This window comes from Nomascus leucogenys, chromosome 4, assembly GCF_006542625.1.
Source record: "Nomascus leucogenys isolate Asia chromosome 4, Asia_NLE_v1, whole genome shotgun sequence".
NCBI lineage: Eukaryota > Metazoa > Chordata > Mammalia > Primates > Hylobatidae > Nomascus > Nomascus leucogenys.
Genome location: NC_044384.1, coordinates 141,777,103 through 141,804,128, shown reverse-complemented (window position 1 = coordinate 141,804,128; position 27,026 = coordinate 141,777,103). Strand labels below are relative to the sequence as shown.

General features: G+C 35.6%; 1 protein-coding gene across 4 annotated transcripts in view; it reads left to right on the top strand.

Annotated features, from left to right (window-relative positions):
- The window catches only part of TNKS (tankyrase), a 221,247-nt gene that overhangs the window by 39,573 nt on the left and 154,648 nt on the right, over positions 1–27,026 (top strand). For all 4 annotated transcript variants that reach the window (XM_030812401.1, XM_030812400.1, XM_030812399.1 and 1 more), the window contains exon 3: positions 18,786–18,881. In XM_030812401.1, the coding sequence (XP_030668261.1) occupies positions 18,786–18,881 (96 nt within the window). The remainder of the gene's footprint in view (positions 1–18,785; positions 18,882–27,026) is intronic.

Here is a 27,026-nt window from a genome sequence, read left to right as displayed (position 1 = left end):
TAAGAATGTTAATCTTACTGTGAGTTATTTCATATTCTACTCCCTGATATGACCATATAAATAAGACTTACTAAGCAATCCCGCTGTGTATCCAAAGATACATTTATTTTAGATCAATACATCTGAAATCTGAATAACTCTTTCAGACTTTTGTGTCAAGCCTGAAAATTTCTAAATTTACCATGATACGCATAATCATGGTTAGAGATACAGGGCACATCTTTTGTTTTGCCTGTTTGTGACACAGTTTTGAGTGCTGGTCTTTGAAAGAATAAACTTGAGTTCTGAGGGTTGAGGGAACAAGGCCAGGAAATGTTCTAGTGGGTCCCCTGAAATGGAACTCTCACTGTCATAGGTATTTTTCAAGTGTTCCCACAGGGGAATTGTGATGGGATTATTAGGAAGAGGACATTGAATATAGAGTGGTAGACAAGGTATTAAGGACAAATATGTAGATATGCCTTTTAGAATTTACTTCAGGGGAAGAAAGCTTGAGTATTGTTCTGTGGTAATCTTAGCTTGCATTTATATGGAATTGTAAGATAGCAAATAAGCACTTGGCATTACAGTTAAGTATGAATTGCAGTTTATCACATAGAGACTGATTTTACACATTTGCTTTGAGCTTCAGTTTCTTAATTATAAAATGGACATCGGCTCTACTGCATAAAATTTTTATGGAAAGTTAAATGAAAGAATATAGAGAAAGCAAGTAGAGTCTCAGTAAATACCCTTTCCACTTGCTTTCTTCTTGTATGCAACAGTAAGGTTGCCACACAAGACTATTTTTGTATTCTGACACAAAGCGGACACTCAGTCAAAGCTAAGTGAAGGGCTGACATTGCCATAAGCTGCTCTTTGTTACCATCAGTGTGAATTTGTGTTACATTCTTTGTTTAGTATCCTTTGTAATTTTGTAAACTTGAATTGTGATTTGATAAGACATGAAGCTCTTTTTTCCTCATTGTAATTTACATTCTTTTAACCTAGTCAGTGGAGATATTGCATATAGGATTATGGAGAATCATTAATGTAACTTAAACATTTTCACCACAAATATTTCAATAGCAGGGATATTGTGGTTTGCTGTAACCAGATATGAAGTGTATGAAATAATTGGTTAATTTTTTTAAAGCAGATTACTCATGGGTAAACAGCTCTCTTTCAAGCCAAGGGACATCACAGTTGCTGTTTCTGAAAATTGTAACCCACTAGGAATGAGACAAGGAAAAAGACAGATGATGAATTATGTTAAAAGAAAAAGTCCGGGCGCGGTGGCTCACGCTTGTAATCCCAGCACTTTGGGAGGCCGAGGTGGGCGGATCACGAGGTCAGGAGATCGAGACCACGGTGAAACCCCGTCTCTACTGAAAATACAAAAAATTAGCCAGGCGTGCTGGCGGGCGCCTGTAGTCCCAGCTACTCGGAGAGGCTGAGGCAGGAGAATGGCGTGAACCCGGGAGGCGGAGCTTGCAGTGAGCCGAGATCGCGCCACTGCACTCTAGCCTGGGTGACAGAGCGAGACTCCGTCTCAAAAAAAAAAAAAAAAAAAAAGAAAAAGGTGGTCTTTTCTTCAATGTGGGGGAAAAGTTGAGGTGGGAAGTGAAATATGTGATTCAATACTATCATTCAGAACAATTGATAATAGGATAATGTGTCAAATCCCATGGAAACACAAAACTCAGTCTATTTTTTCAATTATTTGCTTTTAGCTAAATAACTTTCCTAATGAATGAAAATTCTTTAAGTTATATTCTTTATGTCCTTTAGATTGAAAGTACAGCAAAATATTGGCATTTCGGTCTGTTGAATCAGTTGTCAGAGGCACAGGAAAATAATAGTAATGATATGATATACTTTCTCCTCCAGGGTTCACGCCCTTCTCCTGCCTCAGCCTCCTGAGTAGCTGGGAGTACAAGCGCCTGCCAGCACGCCCGGTTAATTTTTTATATTTTTTTAGTAGAGACGGGGTTTCACCATGTTAGCCAGGATGGTCTTGATCTCCTGACCTCATGATCCACACGCGTCAGCCTCCCAAAGTGCTGGCATTACAGATGTGAGCCACCTCGCCTGGCCAGTAATGATATACTTCCTTAGGAGACTAAAGTTCAAATCAGAATCAGATTATTACTATTATGGCACAGGTTTAGTCCTGTTTTCCTTGGGAGGGAGGAAGTTTTTAAATATGTAACTTTAAACCTTGTAACTAGTGATAAAAATATTAATTGCCAGGCTGGGCAACATGGAGAAACTCCATCTTTACTAAAAACAGAAAAATTAGCTGGGCATGGTGGTACATGCCTGCAGTCCTAGCTACTTGGGAGGCTGAGGTGGGAGGATCAACTGAGCCAGTGATGTGGAGGTTGCAGTGAGCTGAGATTGCACCACACCACTGCACTCCAGCCTGGGCCACAGAGCAAGACCTTGTCTCAAATGTATGTGTGTGTGTGTGTGTGTGTGTGTGTGTGTGTGTGTATGAATGAATTGGTCTTAATGTTTTGCACATATAAGAAATTCATCTGGAATGCTAGTAAGTCCGTGAGGCCTTGAGAGAGAGGAGGTAGAGTTAGCAATTTAGGGAACGGTTCCCAAAGACAGGTGAAGTGTTTCTCGTGTTTGTCCCTTCTTCTCTCTCATAAACAGATTGGGAAGCACCTTTTACATGTGGTAATTGTCCCTTAGAGTTGTGCAAGCTTTATGATCCTACTATAAATTTCCCTGCTCAGATTATAGAGATACTTGCTTTATTCCTTATGGACATTTCATTTAGTTGAATCTAGTCAAGTTTAGAAAAAGTAATCTACCCCTAAATAAAAAGAAGCATAATATAGCAATTTGGTGTGGCACAAATGAATTCATTGTTCCTAGGGCTATTATCAGTTTACCTTTATTTCAATCCAGCAGATCTTCTATTAGCACTGTGTATCTATTTTTGAAAGACAGATGAAAAGATTCTGTGTGGGATAGGAGAGAGTGTTTATTGAGTTCTCATTATGTGTAAAGAGCCAAGCTGGGTTTATATATATTGTCACATTTAATTGTAACAGCAATTCACTGTGTTAGGTAGTGTTTTATGAAAGAGGAAATTAAGATTGGCAGTGGTGAAGTAACTTGCCCAAGGTCAGACAGTTACTAAGGATTGAGCAGTATTCTAAAACTGAGGTTTATCTAATTCCTGGGACAGAACTTTTAGTCATTATTCTCTATTGAGTTTCCAGGTAGAAAGACAGATGCTTTGTTACACTCAATCTTATATTTATTCCAGTGTCTGCCTTATCTTGTAGTAAATTGTTATGTGAGTGGATAATTCTGATTTTACAAATGTATTGTGTCCTGGCTTAACTTTGTTCATTGCAAAAAGGATAAAATTCATCTGGAATATAAAAATCTGTTATGTCTACATACAGAATAATCTATACCTAAGTTACTGCAGATGTGATGTGCCTTTTTTTAAAAAAAAAGTCTTGATTTTCTATATTTATAAGAAAACTTGACAATAGGAGCAAAACTGAATTGAAAGAATCTTTTATTATTATAAAATTTTATGCCAAAGTTTGTCCACAAAGATTGAAGGAGATGCATTTAACTCATTAAAACTCATGTAAAACTCAGTAATTTTATTCACATGGATGAATTTTCGAGTGGGTAATTAAATATTTTTTAATATCTCTAAAAATTATGTGCATAGGCTTGTTTTGCCCTAACAGCCCGATGAGATAGGTACTCTAATATTATCTCCTGATTTACAGGCAAGGAAATGGAAGCTCAGAGAGGTAAAGGAGTTGCTAGGGTCCCAGAAGTGATGGCAGCAGAACTGGTATTCTAACCTGTGCAGTTTGGCCCCAGAATCCTGCCTCTGAAGTACAGCTGTGTTCTTAGCTCTAACTATGGCATATTGCCATGGCGGACCTCGTAGAGAACTTTATTTTTTTGAACTTTTAAACATTTTTATTAAAAACTGTGGGGTTTTTTGAGATGGGGTCTCACTCTGTCAGTCAGGCTGGAGTCCAGTGGTGTGATCATGGCTCGCTGCAGCCTCGACCTCCTTGACTCAGGTGATCCTCCCATTTCAGTCTCCTGAGTAGCTGGGAGTACAGGTGCACACCACCATGCTCAGCTAATTTTTGTATTTTTTGTAGAAACAGATCTCGCCATGTTGCCCAGGCTGGTCTTGAACTCCTGCGCTCAAGCGATCTGTTGGTCTCGGTCTCCCAAAATGGTAGGATTTCAGAGGCATGAGCCACTGCAGCTGGCTGAACTTTTTTTAAAAAAAGAAATGCAGTTTTTATTTTTTCCCACTGAGGTACGTGGAAAAAAAGTACTTGTAATGAGGTACGTAGTTCACTGGGGTGAAATTAATTTGTTCCAAGTATGCTAGTCCCAGATGTTGACAGAATTCTGAATTTTGGGTCACTTTTATATGAAACACTAAGATTTTCATATATGAAAGTATGACTGAAACCCTAGAATTTTATGAAATAGATAATCACTTCACTATTTTACTCAATTTGTTTCTACACTCAGCATTATTACAGAATCTAAATTAATAGATTTATTTCACATTTGTCTTATCCATTGCTGTTACCATATTTAATGTTAGTCATTTGATAGGAAGAATGATCCAATTTTTCTTTATTAGTTACAACGTAATTTATGTAAGCAAGAGGTTTTAAAAAGCATTGTTTTGCAAACATTAAACAGCATGCATAAAGATCATTTTTGTCTGAGGATCAATATCTCATTATAAAAATAATACATATATATAATAGAAAAATGGTGTAGAAATGTATAAAATAGAAAGTGCAAATCCTGTTTATTTCACTCTCAGATATAACACTAAATTTTCCTGTTGTTAAGGTAGCTGAAGTAGTTTTTTTTATCACTTTTATGAACCCGTTTGTACATGTAAATCTATTTACATATTTTTAAAACATTAACTTTAAATTTAACATGTGTTAAAACTTTGAATTTAACATGTATTATTGCATTAGCTACTCATTGAGATATCTGCACAAGTAGTGTTTGCTCAGAACCAATGCCTCTTTCCCCATCACCGTTGTTTGTACTGCCTCTTCTAGTTCCTTGGCCAAACTTTTTAAGTCCAGAACCAGTTGCTGAGTCAAGCTGGACCAAATTTTCTTTCATGATAATTTGGAACTAAGATTGAGATAATACAGGCGTATGTGTTTGTATCTAAGGGGAATGTCTGGGAGACAGGGAAAGACAGCAACACCTAAATTTTGAGACACATTTTTGCCTTTGCGTTCAATGGAATACCTCTATTCTTTAATAAATTTTCCTGTTATTAAGGTAGCTGAAGTAGTTTGTTGTCCTTTCTAATAAAAAAGCTCTATTTGATAAAGTCAGTACTCAAAGATATATTTGCAGACCACAGCACCTTAAATTTAGAAGGATACTTAGAGATCATCTTTACTATTTCCTACTACTATTATCTTTTCTACTTATTTACAGTTTTACTTTACTGCTTTACTTATTTCTTATGTTTAGAAACCACATAAATCTTTCTTCAAATGAAATGTAATGCAGTAACCCAGTATATGAAAGTGTTCAGAGGTCCGGAAGAAGCATAGACCTTCATGTGTTCCGCCTTGCATGTGTATGAGGAGGTGGGGATGGGTCCATAGGAACCTAAAGAGTAGATGTTCTCAAGCAGGGACAGTTTTACCCCTTAGAGGGCATATTTAGCTGTATCTGTGGACGGACATGTTTGGTTATCACAGTTGGGGAGTGTTACTGGTATCCAGTGGTTAGAGTTAAGGGGTGCTGTTAAACATAACACACAGGACAGCTCCCCCCCATTAAGTGCATTCAACAGACAAGCCATGGCAAAAGCCCGAGCCTGACTACTTAGGCTGGTAAAGATGCAACAAGCCACTTGTAGGTTTAGCTAGTTGATTACTTACGTAGACAGTGAAAACAAGGGGAAGCTAATAGTACCAGCTCCCCATGGTCTACGTATCTCCGGATGACACTGAAAGGAAAAGGGCCAAATGACTGCATTGAGAGTTGTGGAATACCCTGTTTTGGAAGAGCCAGTAGAAGAGAGAGAGGCAGAAAGCCCCACGCCTCCTCCCAAATGGGAAGTGATGAGACACGTGATATGAACTTAATAATGTTTCATTTAACTCAATGTATCTCAAGTATTATTTCAACATGTAGTGTGTCTAAAACATTAGATTTTTTAACATTATTTCCAACTAAGTCTCTGATATCTGATGTATATTTTATACTTAAAGCATATCTCAATTCAAACAACGTTTTCATGATCAATACTTGATCTGTATTTGGGTTTCATAAAATTTGTAGTTGAAAAACTAGATTTACATACCTGAGGTGTCCTAAATATGTTAAACATTTACCAATATCTGAATCAACTATCAATTTCTAAATTTAACTATAACTTTTTTTTTTGAGACGGAGTATCGCTTTATCGCCCAGGCTGGAGTACAGTGGCGCGATCTTGGCTCACTGCAACCTCCGTCTCCCAGTTTCAAGCCATTCTCCTGCCTCAGCCTCCCAAGTAGCTGGGATTAAGTGATCCGCCTGCCTTGCCCTCCCAAGGTGCTGGGATTACAGGCATGAGCCACCACGCCTGGTCTTAACTATGATTTTTAAAATGCATCTAAAAATTCAGATCATCAGTTTCTCTAGTCCCATTTCAAGGATGCAGTACTCACATGTGGCTACTAGCTACCATGTTGGGCAGCATAACTCTAGAACACTGGGAAATTACTAACCATTTTATTGCTAAAGAGAAGAGGCTAAGACCACACAACCATTACTTCTAAACTTTTCTCCTGACACCCAATTCAGTTCCCTGTTCATTATACTAGAATACCTGTTCTTAAATCTCTATTTTAGAAGAGCTTTATGAGTTAGGCACAGTAGGCTCTACATGATATAATGAGGTTCTCATAGGTTCGTCCAGAGGATATTAATTAATTTGAAAGAAGAACCCTACTTCATTAAGTGAATGTCACCTCTCATTCAGAGCTGAAGACACCATTGTGCATCAAAGAAATGTTTATCTTATGTTTAAGAGTAACTTAATAGCACAAGGATATTAAGAGAAAACAGAACTCATCACTCTTTTTGTGTCCCAAATTTAATCTGGTATACACATTCAGTGATTATTTCCTATGAATGCTAGAATTCAAATAACTTCAATGAGTAGTTTATTCAGAGGTAGAAACTCTTCTGTTAAAAAAACCAAGGTGTTAATAATTGAAGAGGATTCTAAAAAGAAAAGGGAAGTAAAATATTTTAAAAATGTGAAATTTTGCAAATGAAAATAAGTATTAAATTTATATCAAAGAGTTTTGATTTGTTTTTATTTCTCTGATTTGGCTAATCAGACATAGATTATGCCTTACTTGCAGGATAGTATATATGCATTATAGGCACATTACCTCAATGTACATATAGTATGTTCACTGTACATTGAGGTCAGCATGTTTTGAAGTTTTGGAGATTTCATCCCTGTTTTATTACCGTTTGTACATATACTACTGTGTGTACGAAACCTTTGAGTGTATCTACTTCACTCTTGCCATTTATTTAAAATATTTTAAACAGTATAACATAATTTAATTGATATCACCAAACTTAAATTTATTCCAAGAATAGGAATATGGGGTTTTTACATCTGCAAAATAATTGCTTTTTGCAAGTTGGAAGTAGAATTAAATAGAATTCAATGGAAATAGAATTGTAATTAAGTATCTGCATAACGTATATAACATGTATATTAAGCCAGGCTCACTAAAATTATCTTTCTTCAGTATAGTTTATATACTATTAATTTCTTAACTTGCATGCTTTCTCTTGAGTTAGCTACCTTCTTATAGTTGTTCCTAATTTATATGTGAAAAACTTTTTCTAAATGATTAATGAATTTATCCTGTTGGTGCATCTTGAACCTGTAGATTGGGGTCTTCTGTTAGTTCTAGGAAAATCTGTGGCATTAGCTCTGTAAATAGATACATATATGTGTGTGTATGTATATATATTTTTTATTTTTTTCTTTTCTTCTAAGACTAATTGCAGCATGTTAGGCCTTTTAGTTTCCATCTTTTATCCATCCTACTCTCTTTTTCCTCTGTATACTTCAGTACTTCAGTCTTGGAAATACTGGTTGTCATATTTTCCAGTTCAGTAACTTTCTCTTTAGCTGTTTCTAATTGCAGTCGGACCCTCTATAAAGCTTTTAAAATATTAGTTTTATATAACATAAAAATCAATTTTATCAAGTTTGAAGTAATGAAATAAAATGAATACATTTTGAGTATACATTTTAATGAGGTTTGACAAATGTGTATACCCATATAACTACCACTCTAATCAAGATAATAGAACAGTTTTGTTTACTCCAAAAAGTTGTCTGGTGCCCATCTGCAGTCAATTTTTCTTCTTGTCAGCCATCCCCAGTCAACAATGATCTATCTTCTGACATTGTAGATTAATTTTCTGTTCTACAAATATGTTCTTGTGTGTCTGGCTTCTTTCACTCATCATGTTTTGAAGTTTTGGAGATTTCATCCCTGTTATATGAAACGAAAGTTTGTTTCTTCTTATTGCTAGGTAGTATTCTGTTGTATGACTGTGCTACGGTTTGCTTCAGATTTTTTTCAGTGTTTGACTATTACAAATAAACATATGATCATTCACATGCAAGTCTTTTGTGTGGACACATGGGTTTTTGGTGTATTTGTTTCCTTTTGAGTAAATACTTAAGACTAAGTATGTATGCTAGGACATACGGTAGTGTATATTTAGCTATATAAGGAACTGCTAAACTGATTTCCAAAATGGTTAAACCATTCATTTGTAATGCCCACAAGTAATGTATTAGAGTTCCAGTTTAGAATCTCCTCATTAACACTTGGTATTGCCAGTCTTTTTAGTTTGTATTTTTCTGTTGACTAATAATGTTGAGCATCTTTTCATGGACTTATTAGTAATTTACATATCTTCTTTTGTGAAATGCCCTAGTCTCTTGCTCATTTTTCAAGTTGTATTGTTTGCCTTTTAATGATTGATTTGTAGAAGTTCTTTCTCTAATCCAGAAGAGTTCTTTATCTTATATATGTGTTGCAAATATTTTCTTCTAGATTGTGTTTTGCCTTTTCATGTTCTTAATGGTGACTTTTAAAGAACAGAAGTTCTTAATTTTGATAAAACACAGTTTATTGGTATTTTCTTTTAAGGCTTAGTTTCTTTTTCTCCTAAGAAATCTTTACATCTCGAGGTCATGAAGATTTTTCTTTCATGTTTTCTTTAACAGATTTTATTGTTTTAGCTTTTATGTTAAGTCTGTAGTCCACTTTGAGTTAATGTGTTTGTGTGGTGTGAGGTAAGAGTTATTTTGGTTTTTTTTTTTCTTTTCTATATAGAGAATCTGTTGTTTCAGCATGATTTGTTGAATAGGCTGTTTTTCCACCATTGAATTACTGTGCTTCCTTTGTTGAAAAGTCAGTTGACTCCCTATATGTTGGTTTATTTATGAGCTGTCTTCTGTTCCGTTGGTCTACGTACCCAAATCTGAATAACATAGTTTTTCAATTAGAAGTTATGCTTCATAACACAAAGTAGCTAGTTTAACTTGCAACTCCAATAATTGCACAAGTCCTATTATATCTATATCTATTCTTATTCTAGTACTGCACTGTCTTGATTACTAGAGCTTTATGATAAATCTTGAAATTAGGTAGTGTGATGAGTCCTTCAACTTTTTAGTTCCACAATTTCCCACTTGATTATCAGAGTGTGTCTGTGTTCCACTTCTTAAGACCATACTTTCCTTTAATTCTTGGAATTTATTTTCTTTAAGTCTTTGAGTGAACTTTTTTATAATTGATGCTTTGAGGTCTCTGCTAACTAACCCTAACACATCTGGGCTATCCTGGGTTGATTTTTGTGATTTTTTTTTTCTTGACCAGATCACATTTTCCTTTCTCTCTATATGTTTAATAATTTTTTATTCAATAGTGGACATGCTGGTCACTCTGTGATATTTATTATCTTCCTCTGAAGAATTTTTATTCTTTTTTTAGCAGATCACCTTATTGCTGGTTTAAAATCACCCTTAACTTGGGGAGGTTTGTTTTTAAGCTTTGTTAATGCAGATCTGTGGAAAGCCCAAGGTGTTTCCCATGTTTCTTTAAGATTGTCCCTTCTGCAGACCTTGTTTTGCCTCTGTTTCGGGCTTTATTAGTATTATGTGTCTAGACTAGGGCTTATTCTAGGGCACAAGTTCTCAAATGTTTAGTCTCTTTTTGCATTCTTAAAAATTATTGAGCGTTCCACAGAGCTTGTATAGGGGTCATGCATATTGTATTAGACATTAAAACAAAGAAGTTTAAAAAATTATTTCATACAGCAAATAACAAACTTTTACTGCAGGTTGCATGAATAACATTTTTTGAAAAATTGTTTTCCAAAACAAAAAATAGTCCTAAGAGTGGAATCATTTTACATTTATGCAAATGTTGCTAATATTTGACTTAATGGGAGACAGCAGGATTCTCTTATCTGCTTGTGTTTGCAGTGTTTTCTGATAGGCTTTTTGGGGTCAAAATATCTGAAGAAGATCTACATTTATAGTTAGAAAAGGGAAGAGTATATCAGTAACCTTTCCAGTAATTGTGGATATTCTTCTTTGATTCCACATGCAAACTGGACAAATGGTAGTTTCTTAGTGGTTAGCTGCAGTGTGGAATCTGAAACCATGTCAGAAAACGTTTTGCACTCTGTAACATCACAATCCATTGGTCGTCTTACACTTGGAAAGCAGCTTTGCCTGTGTACCTATGTATGATTTTGTAATGATTTCCATTTGTCATATCAAAAATACTCGTTTCCTAAGTGAGGCCTAACTTGTTAACATGTTGTATTATACTATATAAAATAATTACATTTGTTATTTTATATCCATGTCAGCAGAAAAGTCTATGACTTTGGGAGTCCTTTATAAGTACTTTCTAATTCTTCACAGAGAATATTTTAAAGAAATCTATTGGCCAATATTTAATAAAATACAGTAATTTTACTGCTTCGTTGGGGCATTCTAATGTGAAACCCTCCTTTTTTTACTGCATATGTGTTTTATAGTGAAGAATGTAATAATCACTAATAGAGGTTGATGGCACTGCCTTGATTTGTGTTATTTTAGTTTTAAGACAGGGTTTCACATTGTCATGCAAGTTGGAGTGCATTGGTGCGATCATGGCTCACTGCAGCCTTCACCTCCTGAGGCTCAAGCCATCCTCCCACTTGAGCCCCACGAATAGCTGGGACCACAGGTGTGTGCCATCATGCCTGCCTCAGTTTTTTACTTTTTGAAAAGACCAGGTCTCCCTCTGTTGCCCAGGCTGGTCTTAAACTCCTAGGCTCAAGGAATTCTTCCACCTGAGCCTCCCAATGTGCTCGGACTATAGGCATGAGACACCATCTCGGCTTGTGTTATCAGTAGTGTTATCCTCTGTTGCACGATCAGTGCAAATGTTAATATAATGAAACAAGGGAATAATATCTTAATGTTATTATAAAAATAGTTTTGACTTTGTAGATCCCCAGCTCTCTGTTCTAGGTCGTGGTGCTTATTCATAACTAACGCTGGCGCTAAGGTGGGTCAGGTGTGTTAATGCGATTTTAGGTTCTCTTTACTTTCTCAAGGCCAGAATTCCAATTTCTTTCAGCACTGCTCTTTCTCTAGCACCTTGCGACCTCTACTCACTTTGCTGTGCCCTCAGTCCCTAGCAGCTATTGCCAAATCAGTCTCAGGGGTTTTGTCCTGCACAGGTACAGCCCAGCCCAGCCATGTGATCCCTGGGGACTCCTTCACAGACATCTGGGGCCTGCTCTCTGCATAGATCCCTCTTCTCTAGTTTCCCATTCTGCCAACTCCAGCCAATTCTTCTGCCCTGAGTTTGGATTTCTGTCTTCTCAGTTCAGTGTAACCACCATGTTCTACTTTGACTCTTGTTGTGTTTATGTAGTTGACAAATTGTGTTAGGCAGAGAGTTGGGTGATTATGGTACCCATCTTGTGAGTTACTCTTCTTTCAGGGATCACAGTTTACAACTGCAGCTGGCTACTGCCTGCAATTAGTTACTTCATCTATTTTCTCCAGTTTCATAATTGGTTATGTCAGAGAGGGAAAGCTAGTCTGATACCAGTTATTCCATTGTGGCTGGAAACTGAAGTTTCATTTAAAATTTTTATTGTTATATTTTTATTTCTAAAAGTTCTGTTTAATTCTTTTATAAATTTGCCATTTTTTATAGTTTCATCTTTTTTAGATCTTTCAGCTTGTCTTTTATTAAACACAATAAGCATGGTTCTTTTTGTAATACATGTCTTATACCTCTGATACCTGAAGTTTTTGTGGGTCTGTTCTTGAGTTGTCTATTAGCAGTGGTAGGTTTTGTATTTTAGATTATTTATGTGCCTCATTATCTTGGTTATGCACTGGACATTTTACCAACTCTTTATTTATAGGAGCTACTGCCAATGTGGGGCCACCTTAAATCAAATTCAAGGTTTTAGATATCGTAGACAGCCAAAGTTTCCAACCAGAGCTATAATTCTGTAATAGGACCAGTTCACATCTACTTTATCCTCATCCTGAGGTATCACCCTTGTTGTGTGGGGAACAATCTCGTAATAGTCCTTATTTTGGGGGGGCTCTGGGCTTTTATTGCTCTTCCCCTTATTCCATGAGACATTGAAATGACATTTTATTTTTCTTCATCAATAATTGCCTTCAGAACAATCACAGCTTCCATACATGTTTACCCTCTAGATTTCTTTTGCTCTTCAGCCTTCAGCTGGCAATTCTTTAACTGTCTTGTTAGCTCATAGATGATTTTAGAAGTTGCGTTTTTGTTTTTGTTTTGAATCTAGTTCTGTTCGTTGTTTACAGCCTAAGGGTAGATTTAAATAAGCTACTCTGCCATTACTGAAAACAGAAAATTGTGCCATTTAAATTCTAATTTAAATTCAGTAAGCCATCCTATATAGGGATAGCACTGGTTACTTGAATTTGCTTTTTTGTTTTTTTCTTTTCTTTTTAAAATGGAGTCGCGCTCTGTCACCCAGGCTGGAGTGCAGTGGCACGATCTCGGCTCACTGCAAGGTCCACCTCCCGGGTTCACGCCATTCTCCTGCCTCAGCTTCATGAGTAGCTGGGAGTACAGGTGCCCGCCACTACGCCTGGCTAATTTTTTGTATTTTTAGTAGAGATGGGGTTTCACGTTGTTAGTCAGGGTGGTCTTGGTCTCCTGACCTCGTGATCTGCTCACCTCAGCCTCCCAAAGTGCTGGGATTACGCGCCTGGCCTTGAATTTTCATAGTTACTGTTAGTGGTAAATCAACTTCAGATAATTTGAAAAATAAAATACATTAGCTTGACTACTTTTATGCTGTAATAAGTAACGTGTATTTTGGATGAAAACATAAAAGAGTTTTTAAAAAATCTATAATATATAAATATATACTGTATTACTGTATAGTATATACTGTAGCATACTATATATGATATAATGTATACTGTATAATATAATGGCATAACTTATGCCATTATATAATATCATACCATTTTAATATACATGTTTGTGTAGAAGAAATTGTGCATAAACACAAGGATCTATCATGTTTCAGTTTATAAAAAATAGTTTGTCTCTTAAAGCTCATGTGTAAAGAGTCTTATAAATTCAAGGCTGTACTATAGTTAAAATTTAGTCCTTTGATATTTTTCTGTAAAATTAAAAATTTTCTTTCCTTAAAAAATTCAAGGAACTTGGTTCTTTATGTAATCCTATTTTTGAAACTCAGTCTAATAAATGTGTATCTCTTTACTCTTAAAGAGTTAGATGCTTATAATTTTAAAGTAAAAACTTCCTAAAACATCTTTTGATAATTTACTCTAAAAAGCTTGCTACATTTTTAGCTTGGAAAATTCACATTGTTTCTATGTCTTCTGTCTTTTAAAATCAGTTAATAATGCCTGCAGTTAAACACAATTTATTATAGTTGCACTTTGTAATTTCTAGGAATTTAGCAGAATGAGTCTTTGTATAAATGTAGAAATATTTTGTTTTTATTTGCAATAATTATGCAAATGCTTAACTTTAATGGTTTTAAAGGATGAAATGAAACAACATAGCTAAAGTAATACATGCTGAATTTGGCTCACCGTGGCTGAATGCCTGTACCAGAAATGGGAAAATCATGTGTCCTTCTTGCCATAGCTCATTTGAAAATGGTGTTTGAATTTTGTGACCCTACCTTAGTTTTAACTGTCTTGTTATGCCAGCTGCTTACATTTTCTTTGCCCCTCTTACCTCGAAAGGAGATAAATAGAGCTGAGATGCATTAGTAAAACAGTTAGAAACCACCTACTCTCTGGAATTTGAGGTTTGATAATGTCCCAGTGGTTAAAGATAGTATAGGGGGCTTTGTGAATGGCCATAGTACCCTTGAATTTATGTACTGAATGTTACTCAGATTTTAGTTTCCTTCTTTTTCTTTCAAACCTTACTTTGTACATTGTTGGTGTATTTTGGGAACTTTGCTTCAGGTATTTGTGCTACTTTTTAAAAATACTATGACACTGTATCATCAAGCAATGTGCTAGTTTTTAAGAAAAATCTGTTTTAGTGTACTATCAATGCATATTGATTTTACAAGATGAATTTCTAATTTTATTTTGTGTTAATAGTCACATTTTATTATTCTCTTTGATGGCTCAGAATGTTGAAAACAAATTTTGAAGCATCCAGAATTGTGTCTTAGGTGACACCACTTTGAGTACAGTGTGGCATTCTTGAAAACTGTTGTTACCTTTGCCTCATGTATGTGCCATTCTTCTGGTATTAGAAAATAGTCCCACATAAATTCCCATAGAGAACAGCGGAAGGATCAGATTTGAAGGCACTTCAGGATGAAATTCTATTTGAGAAATTGCTTGGGAAATATTATAGTTTGGGACATTTAAGAATCTATTTGACAACCTTCAGTGCTCCTGGTGTCAACTTTTAGTTTTGTTTGTTCTTTTTAAAGAGTTAAGATAAATGAAAACCTTTCTGTTATTATTTTTTTCATTTTGACTCAGAGGGTGGGAGAAGAAGAGATTCTATTTGAAGCAGCTGTTTTTTATTTTTATTTTTTGAATATTTTAGATCTTAATGCTTCAAGTCTTTGGCTATAACTTTAAAAGCATTATCAGAGATTTGAGACCGCTCCTAAAATATGTAGAGATCACCTTATCAAGTTTAGTCCCTTTATTTTAAAAGTCGTGAGAAGTGAGGCCCAGAGAATTTCTTGTGTGCCCTGGCTCAGTGCTTCTCAAATTGTGTATGGTAGAGAACGGGGTTTTCTTTTTTCCCCAGTGCATGACAGACCAATAATTTTGTAAAATATAAATAAAAAGAAGTACTGGAGAAGGTAATTTTGAAACAACAGACATAGTTCTAAATACCTTCAGTTTCGGTTCTTATCTCAATGTAGATGGATTATAAACAGTTCTAGGAATGGAATTTTGTATTATATGCTTTGTATAGCATAGACCTGGGAATGCAACTTTGTATAATATGCTTTATGTAGCACAGACCACGTTTATATAGTACTGCCCAAGGTCAGGGGTCAGCAAAATGGTCCGTAGGCCAAACCCAGCCTGTCTCTTGTTTTTGTGTGGCTTGCAAGCTACAAATTGTTTATATATTTTTTAATGGTTTTTTAAAAAATCAAAAGAAGAATATTTTATAAATTCTATAAAATTTAAGTTTCAAAGTCTGTAAGTAAGATTTTATTGGAATGCAGCCATGCTCTTTCATTTAAATATTATCTGTGGCTGCTTTCGCACTATAATGGTAGAGTCGAGGGAGGGATGAGGACCCTTGAACAATGCAGGGGTTAGGGCCGTTGAACAACATGCATTTTAAAATTTGAATGTAACTTTCTCCCACAAAATTAATAGCCTACTATTGACCAGAAGCCTTATCGATAACATAAACAGTCAATTAACACATATTTTGTATGTTATATGTATTGTATATTGTATTCTTACAGTAAAGCAAGCTAGAGAAAAGAAAACATTTTTAAGAAAATCACAAGGAAGATAAAATGTTTTTACTAGTCATTAAGTGGAAGTGGATCTCCATAAAGATCTTCATCCTCATCATCTTCACATTGAGTGGGCTGAGGAGGAGGATGAGGTGTGGTTGTTCTTGTTGTCTTAGGGGTGGCAGAGACAGGCACACTCAGTGTAACTTTTACTGAAAAAAATCTGCATATATGTGGACTCATGCAGTTCAAACTTGTGTTATTCTCAGCTACAGTTGAGACAGAGACCAAATAGTCCATAAAGACTAAAATATTTACTATCAGCCTATTACAGAAAAAGTTAGCTGACGCCTGCCCTAGAGCAAAGCATGGAATTAGTCGTCACTGGTAGAGTTGAGAGTACACATTTTAACATGTGCTTTAAATATTATGGTGAGCTGATGGGGATTGTCATGCTCCCTGCCCAGCACCTTTGCATGCCACTTTATGTTCTAATTCAGTCCTCCTGGCAATCTTGTAACCTTGTGTGAAAGCTGGATAAGTTTAGACCCCTGCTGATCTAATGAGAGGTTAGATACCTTACTTCTCCTAAAAGTTTTAACTTTACTGAGTTTTTAATTTTTAATTCATATGTGATGAATTAAATATGGTTAAATATTTTCTCATGTGAATTTTGTTATCAGCATCTGGTTTAGAAAATTCAGCTACTTCTTTCCTGTTGCTACATTACTTTGCTGTAGATGTGTCTGTGTTCAGGTCTAATTAAAGAGATAGGCATGGCCCGAACATGTTTAGAAAATATCTATTTCAGGTAAATGTTTACTTCTTTTAATGTCACCTAAAGTACAACAAAACTACAACTAAACCGTAATGGCAGATTTCTATTACAAAATAGGCAAGATATAATAGTTAAAATACTGGTTAAAACAAGGAGGATTGAGGTTTTAGGTGACTTTGGAGAAACAGTCAGACTTTCACTGTTTTGCTTACAGCACTCATTAAAAACTACAAAATGAAAGCTCCCGTCATATAATTGTCAAACTCAGATAAAAATATTTCTTTACTTCTTGTTTAAAGCAGATTCTGAAGTTACTGAAGTATGCAGTTAAACTCTGCTTTTCATGGTAGCTATTACTTCTTCTGTTTTCTTCCCCTTTGCATGTGATCACTCAGCAACTAAATAAAGTTAGAGATAGTTATCAGCTTGCATTTGATACTTGAGTCTGCTTTATGATAAAGACCTTTTATAAGCCAAATCTTCACATTAGAATTTCTTCCTGGAATTAAAAAACATGTTGTTACTATAGCTGTACCCATTACGATGAAAGAGTAACTACACTTTGATATTGTGGCACTCACTGTTTTATTCTACTGACTCTTGAATCAGTTTATAAACATCTGGAAAACAATTATGTTCATTGTTTGCATTCACATAGGATACAATACAGAAAGGCTTTGTAAAATCTCACTGCATCTTCTCAAGCCATAGCTAGTTTTTATTGTCCCAGGTCTGAAACTCCCCAAAATGTAATGTATGAGATGCACAGGCTTACCTTCCTGGCAGCTGTGTCCTAGTTCTGGATAAGGCTGTTGTTTGTCCATTATAACAAAGCCATTGATTTTATGGCTAATGCATTAAAGGAAAAGGAAGAGCTTTGTAAACAGAAGGACTTACTGCTTGGTAATGTGTGAGCATTACCTTCCAAATATTGCTAAAGAATGTATGTGCTTTAGCGTGGAACTGTCATGAATGAATGAAAATTTGGGACTCATCAACGGTAGTGCCTCATAACTTACAACTGAATTTTACTTAATGGAACAACTTTTTAATGCATTCATGTATTTAATCATTGTTTGGGTAGTATTACAGCAACAGTCTCCTCCTCTCCTGCCCTCTGCATCCTACCTGCTTATACACACCATGTACCAGATGTGGCTGATAAATGTTTTGGATTAATATATCTGGATTTTACTTAAACAGTGATTTTCTCTTTTGTAGGAACCTCCATATTTAAGAATTCCCAGTAGCTACTTTTACCCAATATGGCAGGCATTACATTCATGCCTTAGAATATATTATAGTGATTGAGTTTCTGTTTCTAAACATTTCTGATGGAAAGAATGAGTATAGGAGGCAGTTCCTTTTTGCAGCTCCACTCCAGGGGACCGGGGTTACACGCATTACTATGTCTGTTAAACTTCTTGGTAGCAAGCCAGTATGTTATGGTGAGTTGCATGTGCAAGTGGTGAGCCACTAAAAGGCTTGCACAGTATTATAACTATTCTGAGGAGAGGAAGCGTTTGGAAATTCAGCAGTAAAGCAGCAACAGCAACAAGCAGCCACAGTGGTAGTAAAGAGAGGGCAGGTTCACAGTTAGCATATTTCACAGTGTGAGCCAGCGAGCACATAGCTTCCCATACTGCTACTTGAAGGAGGCAAACCAAAACTCTACATTGCAAGATTTTTCTAGTTTCATGTTTATGATGTTAAGTCATGTGATAATACTGTACCATAAGTTGCCAACTTCATTTTACTCTAGAGAGGCTTCTTTGCTGCAGTCCTTTTTTTCTTTTTTTTTTTCTTGAAAGAGAAAAAAATTGTGCAATGTATGTTTATGCCTACACCATGCCGAGACGACACTTACCAGTAAATAATCTCTGTATCCCCGAGGTAAGATATTGTTTCTGCTTTCCCTGCACAGTGCTGCTGCAGCACGGAGCTGATCCAAACATTCGGAACACTGATGGGAAATCAGCCCTGGACCTGGCAGATCCTTCAGCAAAAGCTGTCCTTACAGGTAAGAACACAGAGAGCTACCGAATGATTATATCTGTGTAACTGCTTACTTGATTTTATAAAATCTTGTTATGCTGAATTTTTCTTTTCACTGATGAAGCTAAGCAAATATATCTGCCATTATCTACTACTTTATTATTGATTTGATATCTGTTTCATTAATTGCTATGCTGTCATAAGCATAAGCAGTAAGATTGTCTGTCTACTTAGAATGATAGCATTAAATCATAACATCTTTTACTCATATTTTAGTCACTTTTATGGTTTATATCATAATTTTTCTGTCTCATCCTCTCAGTTGTTTAAGACCTTTACTGTTGAGCAAGCAAGGGCGTTTATATTACTATAAAAGTAGTTTTGATTGGAAAGACAACCTGCTGCCTGCTGCCTTATTTCTTGGATCGATAGTTAAATAAAATATGCCGCTGCCTCTCCCTTGCCACCCCGTTTATACTTTAATCATATGTTTTCACTTTTACCATGACAGATAAGTTATTTTTAACTGAGGCATTTATTATCTTTTTACTTCAGATAATGCAAATTTGTGGCTTAAATATTAGTTTTATTAAAGCAAATGCCAAGAACCAGCAAAGAGGAAATGCTAGAATGGAAAAGGTCTCTCATAAGAATATAGAAAACAGTGCTCTAAGTGTTTTCATTGATCTTCATTCTCAAAATGCTGCATTGGATCTATTTTTGTTTTTATTCTTATCATCTGAGTCCTGCTGCCTTTGCCCTCTTTTACTTAACTGACCTTTGTAATGAGCCTCTGTCACTGCAGTGCTAACAGGATTGTTTTAGGTTATGTGAAAGTAAATGACTTTTAACTACCTTTTAAATTTGCCCTTGGTCGAAGAAAATAAATCTTTTGTTCTTGTTTAAGTTTAGAGTCCATGGTGTGAAAATTTAGCAAAAATACTGAGGTGAAGGGAAAACGTTTATGTACAGAAAGCTTTGAAAATCTATGGAATTTTGCTTAATTACTCTGCATAGAAAAACAACTTTTTACTGTGCTAAAATTAATATAATTATTGCTCAGATTAATATGATTTTTCTCAATCAAAGATTAGTGTATTTAGTTGCTGAATAACAGTAACATACACTACAGTAATAAACCTACCTAAATTAGTGTAGATAAGAAATTTAAGTATAAATATATAATTTTAAGTAGTGAAATTAAAATAAATAGCCTCGGGCCTGCTCAGATTCTACAGCCTTTCAGTCTCTTAACAAAGCCCTGGGCAACAGTAGCAGCTTTAGAGTGGTCTCTGACCAAAGGAGAAATACAGTGCATAGTAACAGGGGTAGGTTATAAATGCTGAGCAAGACTCTCTCTATATCTAAATGTCCTCCCTCTGACCTTCCCTTCTTTCCAACTCTCCACACCTGCTTTGTCCATTTGTTATACACATTTAATGCAACAACGCTTTTAGATGTACTTTCACTTTTTTAAAAGGCAAAGTTTAATGTAAGTTATTAACAAGAAACTATCTCCTAATTTGTAATGAATTTCAGGGGAGATTATATTGGATGTTGTTAGTTTGGGAAAGAGTTTTGGAACAATCACTTGTGGAGACACAGGATTCCTGGAGGACAGATATCACATCTACTAAAATTGACTTGAAAGCCATCTAACACTGTACTTTGCTTAGATAGGAAGATACGAAATTCTTGGTCATAATACTGATTTTGTAATTGTCCTTTTCAAGAATGTCTACTTTTTTGGAAATGATCTACAGCTTTTCAGATGCGATTTAAAAGGAAAAGTCTAGTAATATCATTAATTTTGTTGAAATATAAATCAGTTCTATTTCTACATTCATGTTATATAATGCAGTGAACTAACACTTAGGTGAAATGTGTTCCAAAATGTTTTTCTGCCCATATAGTTTCTCTAATAAGTAATTCTTTCCAGTGGATGATGGGGATGTAAAGTGAGTGAGTTTAGATGGTCACAGCATTGCTAAGACGGTTGATCCTAGTATTTTCCTAGAGCATATAGGGTTAAGGGGATGGGGAAGGAGGATATATTTGCATTCAGGTGTCTCAAGAATAAATTAGCTTTAACCTGGATTCATTGCACTTCTGTGGAAATCCAAATCTGTGATTGATGGGTAGCCTCCATTCTCTCTATAAGGAATCAGCTGTGGCTCAGGCCACCAGCAATATTGAGGTGTCTGGTGTGTTCTTGCTGAGACCGGCTTAGTAAGTCAGCAAAATGTATCCAAAATCCTTTGCTTTTTTTTTTTTTTTTCTACTGACTGCCTCCTGCTGCCCTTCAGATAAGACCAACATCTTTAGCATAACCAGTGAGGACTTAAATGATCTGTACCCTGACCACCTAGCTTTGACTACTAGATTTTGCTGAAGCCAAAATTTGGAACTCTTTCCTTTTTTTTTTTTTTTTTTTTTTTTTTTTTTTTTTTAGTTGGAGTCTCGCTCTGTCACCAGGTTGGAGTGCAGTGGCGCTATCTTGGCTTACTGCAACTTCCGCCTCCCGGGTTCAAGCGATTCTCCTGCCTCAGCCTCCTAAGTAGCTGGGACTATAGGCAGGCGCCACCACACCCAGCTAATTTTCATATTTTTAGTATAGACGGAGTTTCACCACGTTGGCCAGGATGGTCTCGATCTCGTGACCTCATGATCTGCCCACCTAGGCCTTCCAAAGTGCTGGGATTACAGGTGTGAGCCACCGCGCCCTGCCGGGACTGCTTTCTTTGCCTCACACTTTGTATCCACCCTATCAGGAATTCAGGTCTACCGTACTTTCAAATCCCCAATCTGACCATTTCTCACCATCCTCACTGCTTTAGCCCTGGGCCACACCTTCATCCTCTGTTTCACGACAGCAGTAGCCTCATCATGGATCTCTCTGTCACTACTTAAACTTCGCTCAGTTCTCCTCACTGCAGCTAGAATGGTCTTACTAAAGCATAAATCAGGTCTATAATCAGAAAATTCTTTAGTATATTCCCATAGCCTCTGAATACAATTCAGATTCTTTAACAGTGGCCTGTCCTGATCTGGCTCCTGCCTTGCATTTCTCTCATCTTTTCTTCTATTGTATTCTCTCTTGGTCTTTTTGCTTCAGCTACAGCTGGCTGCTTGCTGCCCCTCAAACAGATGACACCTTATTCTGTGTCTGGGCTAACATAAGCTATTTACTGAAACTGCAACACTTCCCCAGTTCATCAGTTAAATCTGTAGTTCAAACGTCTACTCCTCAAAGAAGGCTTCTTGTCCCTGGTGCCATAAGCCTACTTGATTTCCTTCATGGATTTATTGGTATGTGGTATTGCACTGTGTTGTTGTTGTTTGTCCCAGAAGAATGAAAGTGTCACAAGGGTTTGGACTTTTGTCTGTCTCGTTTACTTCTTTATCCCCAGGACTCAAAAGAATACATAAAATGATCAAGCAAATAAATATGTCTAAGGTCCGATTACTGATAATTGGGGGCAGCGTATTTTCCAGGTCATATAAATACTCATTAACCATTAATTATTTGACATTTTATGCCAATAGTTTTAATAAATTTTTAGCTTCCTAAAAATAGTTTTGAATTGCATATAGTCATATACATTTCTTAAAACATAACTGCATTTTAAAAATGTTTTAACTGGTAAGATGGATGAGGTTTACTGAGTTTTTATCAACAGATTTCTCAGATGGCTCTTATGATTGAGAACATTCCAATTCTGGAAAGATGAAGCTGCCTGCAGCTGTTACATCAGACATCCACATGTCAAACTGAGGCCTTATTTTTGCCTTTTTTTTTTTTTTTTGACACGGAGTTTCACTCTTGTTGCCCAGCCCGGAGTACAATGGTGCAATCTCGGCTCACCGCAACCTCCACCTCCTCCGTTCGAGCGATTCTCCTGCCTCTCAGTCTCCCAAGTAGCTGGGATTATACGCATGTGCCACCACACTCAGCTAATTTTGTATTTTTAGTAGAGATGGGGTTTCACCATGTTGGTCAGGCTGGTCTTGAACTCGTGACCTCAGGTGATCCACCCACCTCAGCCTCCCTAAGTGATGGGATTACAGGCTTATTTTTGTTTTTTTCTTTTGGCCGTTGTTCTGTTAGTTTGCTGTTTTGCACATTAGCTATATTATAGCCTGGCATATTGCATACCATGTGTAATACATGTTTTACTGTCAGACTATATGATTATTTTTCTCATGCTATTAATCTGAACTTAAAGAATTACTTATCAGTTATTAGAAAGTCTAATTATACAGACTGCATCCTAGAAAATAAACTACAAGCAGAAATAAACCTTACCTTACTTATTAAGAAAAGTTGTATATTTATCTATCTGAATTTTATTAGGGGAAATTATTTTTATATTAAGGTGAATTTCTGATTTTAAAAGATTGCCTTTAGTATTACAGCAAAGGAAGTTAAAAGGCATTACTGCTGAAACAAAACAATGTGAATACTCATTTTAAATATATGTTAAAATATTAATTTCTTCACTAAGAAAATTATATGAATAGTTTAATCTTACATAATTTTGGACATGAGTAGGAAAATTTAAAGTTTGCTATTAAAAGTGGTTGAAAGACTTGAAATTTTTAAAATATGAAGACAATTTAGGAGAAGAATGTAAAACTCATACCTTTTAAAAAAGATTATATCTGACATAAGAGATTAATTTCAATTTTCAAGTGTTGTTTGCACCGTGAAGAAACAGCTAAACTAGTTTCTTTCTTTTTTTTTTTTTATTAGCAGCAGGTATTTGTTTCATAGTTCATATTGAATGTTTAGATTCTTGCACCAAGGAAACAAGTTAGCGTTACGTAAAATACAGTGACAGTAATAATAGCTGACACCTCCTGAATCCTCCTTTGATCCAGGTGCTGTTTCAAGGGTGTTGAATCCTCACAATGAAGCTATGAAGTAGATATTGTTATTGTAGTCATTTTTACAGATGGAGAGGTTAAGTTACTTCTGAGTTCACAGAACCATCAAAGGAAATTACAGGAATTTGAATTCAAGCAGTTTGGCCCCAGGATCGATGAGTGCTCTTATATGTGCAGAATCAGACTTTTTACCTGTTTGTTCATTTGGAAGGACATGGCATGTCCTTAAAACAAAAATAAAATTAGAGCGGTCCTTAAATATAATCTCCAGGGCTTAAATCTAGCCTGTTAATATAATGTTCTTTTTTTAGATTAAAGATTATTCCTTTTGAAAGACAAGTTACCTGATATTGCCAGTAAGATTCATCATCATATTATAATAATAAAATGGATTAATTTGGTAATAAATTGATTTTTTGAACTTTGCATAGTAACCTTCCGTTATCTGTGGGGATACGTTCCAAGACCCCCAGTGGATACCTGCAACCACAGATAGTTAATTCATAAATTAGGCACAGTAAGAGATTAACAACAATACCAATAATAAAATAGAACAGTTATAATGATAAACTATAATGAGAGCTATGTCAATGTGGTCTCTCTCTCTCTGTCTCACAATATCTAATTGTACTGTATTCACCTATTTTCAGACTGTGGTTGACTGGGGGTAACTGAAACCACGGAAAGGGAAACTGCAGATCATGGGGAATATCATAAATGATCTTCTTCAGTCTTTGCTCTCTAGTCCCTAGGGTTGATGAACATTCATTTGAAACTTAAAACAAATAGACTCTGTAAGGAAAGATGTAGTATTTAAAGTGTTTGAGCTACTCATAGGTAAGAGGCAGATCAAATAATGTAAATAGACCTTAAGTTAGTTATAGATAGTAACCTGTGTAGAGGCATAACTCAGAGATAGTGCAGATTTGGTTTCAGACCACTGTAAAGAAGCAAATATTGCCGTAAAGTGAAACACTCTTTTTTTTTTTTGGTTTCCTAGTGCATTTGAAAGTTGCATTCATACTATATAGTGTGCAGTAGCATTGTGTCTAAAAAAAGTACTACCTTAATTAAAAATACTTTATTGCTAAGAAATGCTAACGAAGTGAGCACATGCTGTTAGAAAAATGGTGCCAATAGACTTGCTGGATGCAAGGTTGCCACAAACCTTCAATTTGTAAAAAATGTGTATCTGCAAAGTGCAATAAAATGAGGTATGTTATTCATGGAGTGGGAGGGAATAGAAGCTAACTTTCTGGGCTGGGTGCTGTGGCTCATGCCTGTAATCTGAGCACTTTGGGAGGCCAAGGCAGGCAGATCACTTCAGGCCAGGAGTTCAAGACCAGCCTGGCCAACATGGTGAAACCCCGTCTCTACCAAAAATACAAAATTTAGCTGGGCGTGATGGCGGGCGCCTGTAATCCCAGCCACTCCAGAGGATGAGGCTGGAGAGTTGCTTGAACCCGGGAGGCGGAAGTTGCAGTAAACTGAGATCATGCCACTGTACTCCACTCTGGGTGACAGAGCAAGAGACATCGTCTCAAGAAAAAAGGAAAAAGAAAAAAAAATAAAACCACAGAAACTAACTTTCTGTTTTGGATAATCTCAGCACTCTAGTACTTCAAGTCCTTCCAATGAATCTTTTTGTGTAATTAAAGCCACCAGGCTTACATCATTAAAATCAGCATGATCTTTTAACTCATCAAAAGTGACATATTTGTGAAGCATGATAACTTGTTAATGTATACCCTGAGAGCAGCTGTCATTTTCCCTAGTAAATTATAGCAACTCTGTAGCATTTGTATTGCAATTTGGATTAGAACTTTAACTACAACCAAATTGGTATTTTAAATGGTTCTTTAAAATATAATAAATTACTGTTAATATTTGCTTTCTTAAAGTAGCACATATGACATTAGAATTCATTAATGCTTTGCTATTGTAATGGTTACTAGCTCTGTTCTTTAAGATTTTTATTAAACTTTTATTTTGACATAATTGTAAGTTCCCATGCAATTTTAAGAAATAATAAAAAGAAGTCCCTTGTACCCTTTTCCTAGTTCCCCCTATTGGTAACACCTTGTAGAACTGTAGTATAACATCACAGCCAGGATATTGACATTGATGCAGTCAAGATATGGGACATTTCTATCATAGAAATACTTAGATACTGTTTTGTACTTTTCTCTACTTATAATATCTTTATTTACTTTTTTTTTATTAGGATAAACCTGGCCTTATAGAATGAGTTAGTTTTCCTTTTATTTTCTGGAAGAGACTGTAATGTGTTAGTAATACATTCGGCCCTAGATGTCCTCAGGGGTACTGGTTCCAGGACCCCCTGACGATGCAGATATTCAAATCCCTTATAAAAAGTTACATAGTATAAACTATGGAGGCACATCCTCCCATATACTTTAAATCATCTTTAGTTATAATAACTAATACAAAGTCAGTGCTCTATATGTAGTTTTGTTAATACTATATTTTTATTTGTATTATTATTATTACTATTTAAATCTGTAGTTACTTGAATCCATAAATGCAGAACCCACAGATACATAGGGCCAACTGTATTTCTCCTTAAATGTTTGGTAGAATTCACTAGTGAAACCATTTGGGCCTAATAATTTTATTATTATTATTATTTGATTCAATTTTAAGTAGGTCTAAAACTAATTGGGTTATTTATTTCTTCTTGTGTGAGTCTTAGTTATTTATGTCTTTCAAGGAATTGGTCAGTTTCATCTAAGTTGTCAAATTTGTGCGTAGGGGTGTTTTTAGTTTCTTTTTATCAGATGTTTGGTGCCTGCAGGTTCTGTAGTAATAATCCCGTTTCATTCCTCATATTGGTAATTTGTGTTTTCTCCTTTTCTTTGTCAATTTTATTGATCTTTTCAAATAACCAATTCTTTATTTCATTGTTTTTTAAAATTCTTTTTCTGCTTTCAATATTGTTGATTTTTGTTTTTTATTATTTCCTTTTTTCTGCTTATTTTGGGCTCATTTTGCTCTCTTTCTGGGTTTTTGAGGTAGGAGCTTAGAAAATTGACCTTTTTTCCCCTTTTTCCTAATGTATGTATTTAATGTTATAACTTTTCTTTTAAGTACTGCTTTTGCTGCGATTCACACATTTTGATTTGTTCCATTTTCATGTTCATTCAGTTAAATTTTGTATGTTTTTAAATTTCTCTTGAGATTTCCTCTTTAACCCCCAGACTATTGAGAGTATGGTTGTTTAGATTCTGTTTGGAGATTTTTCTGCTACCTTTCTCATGTTACT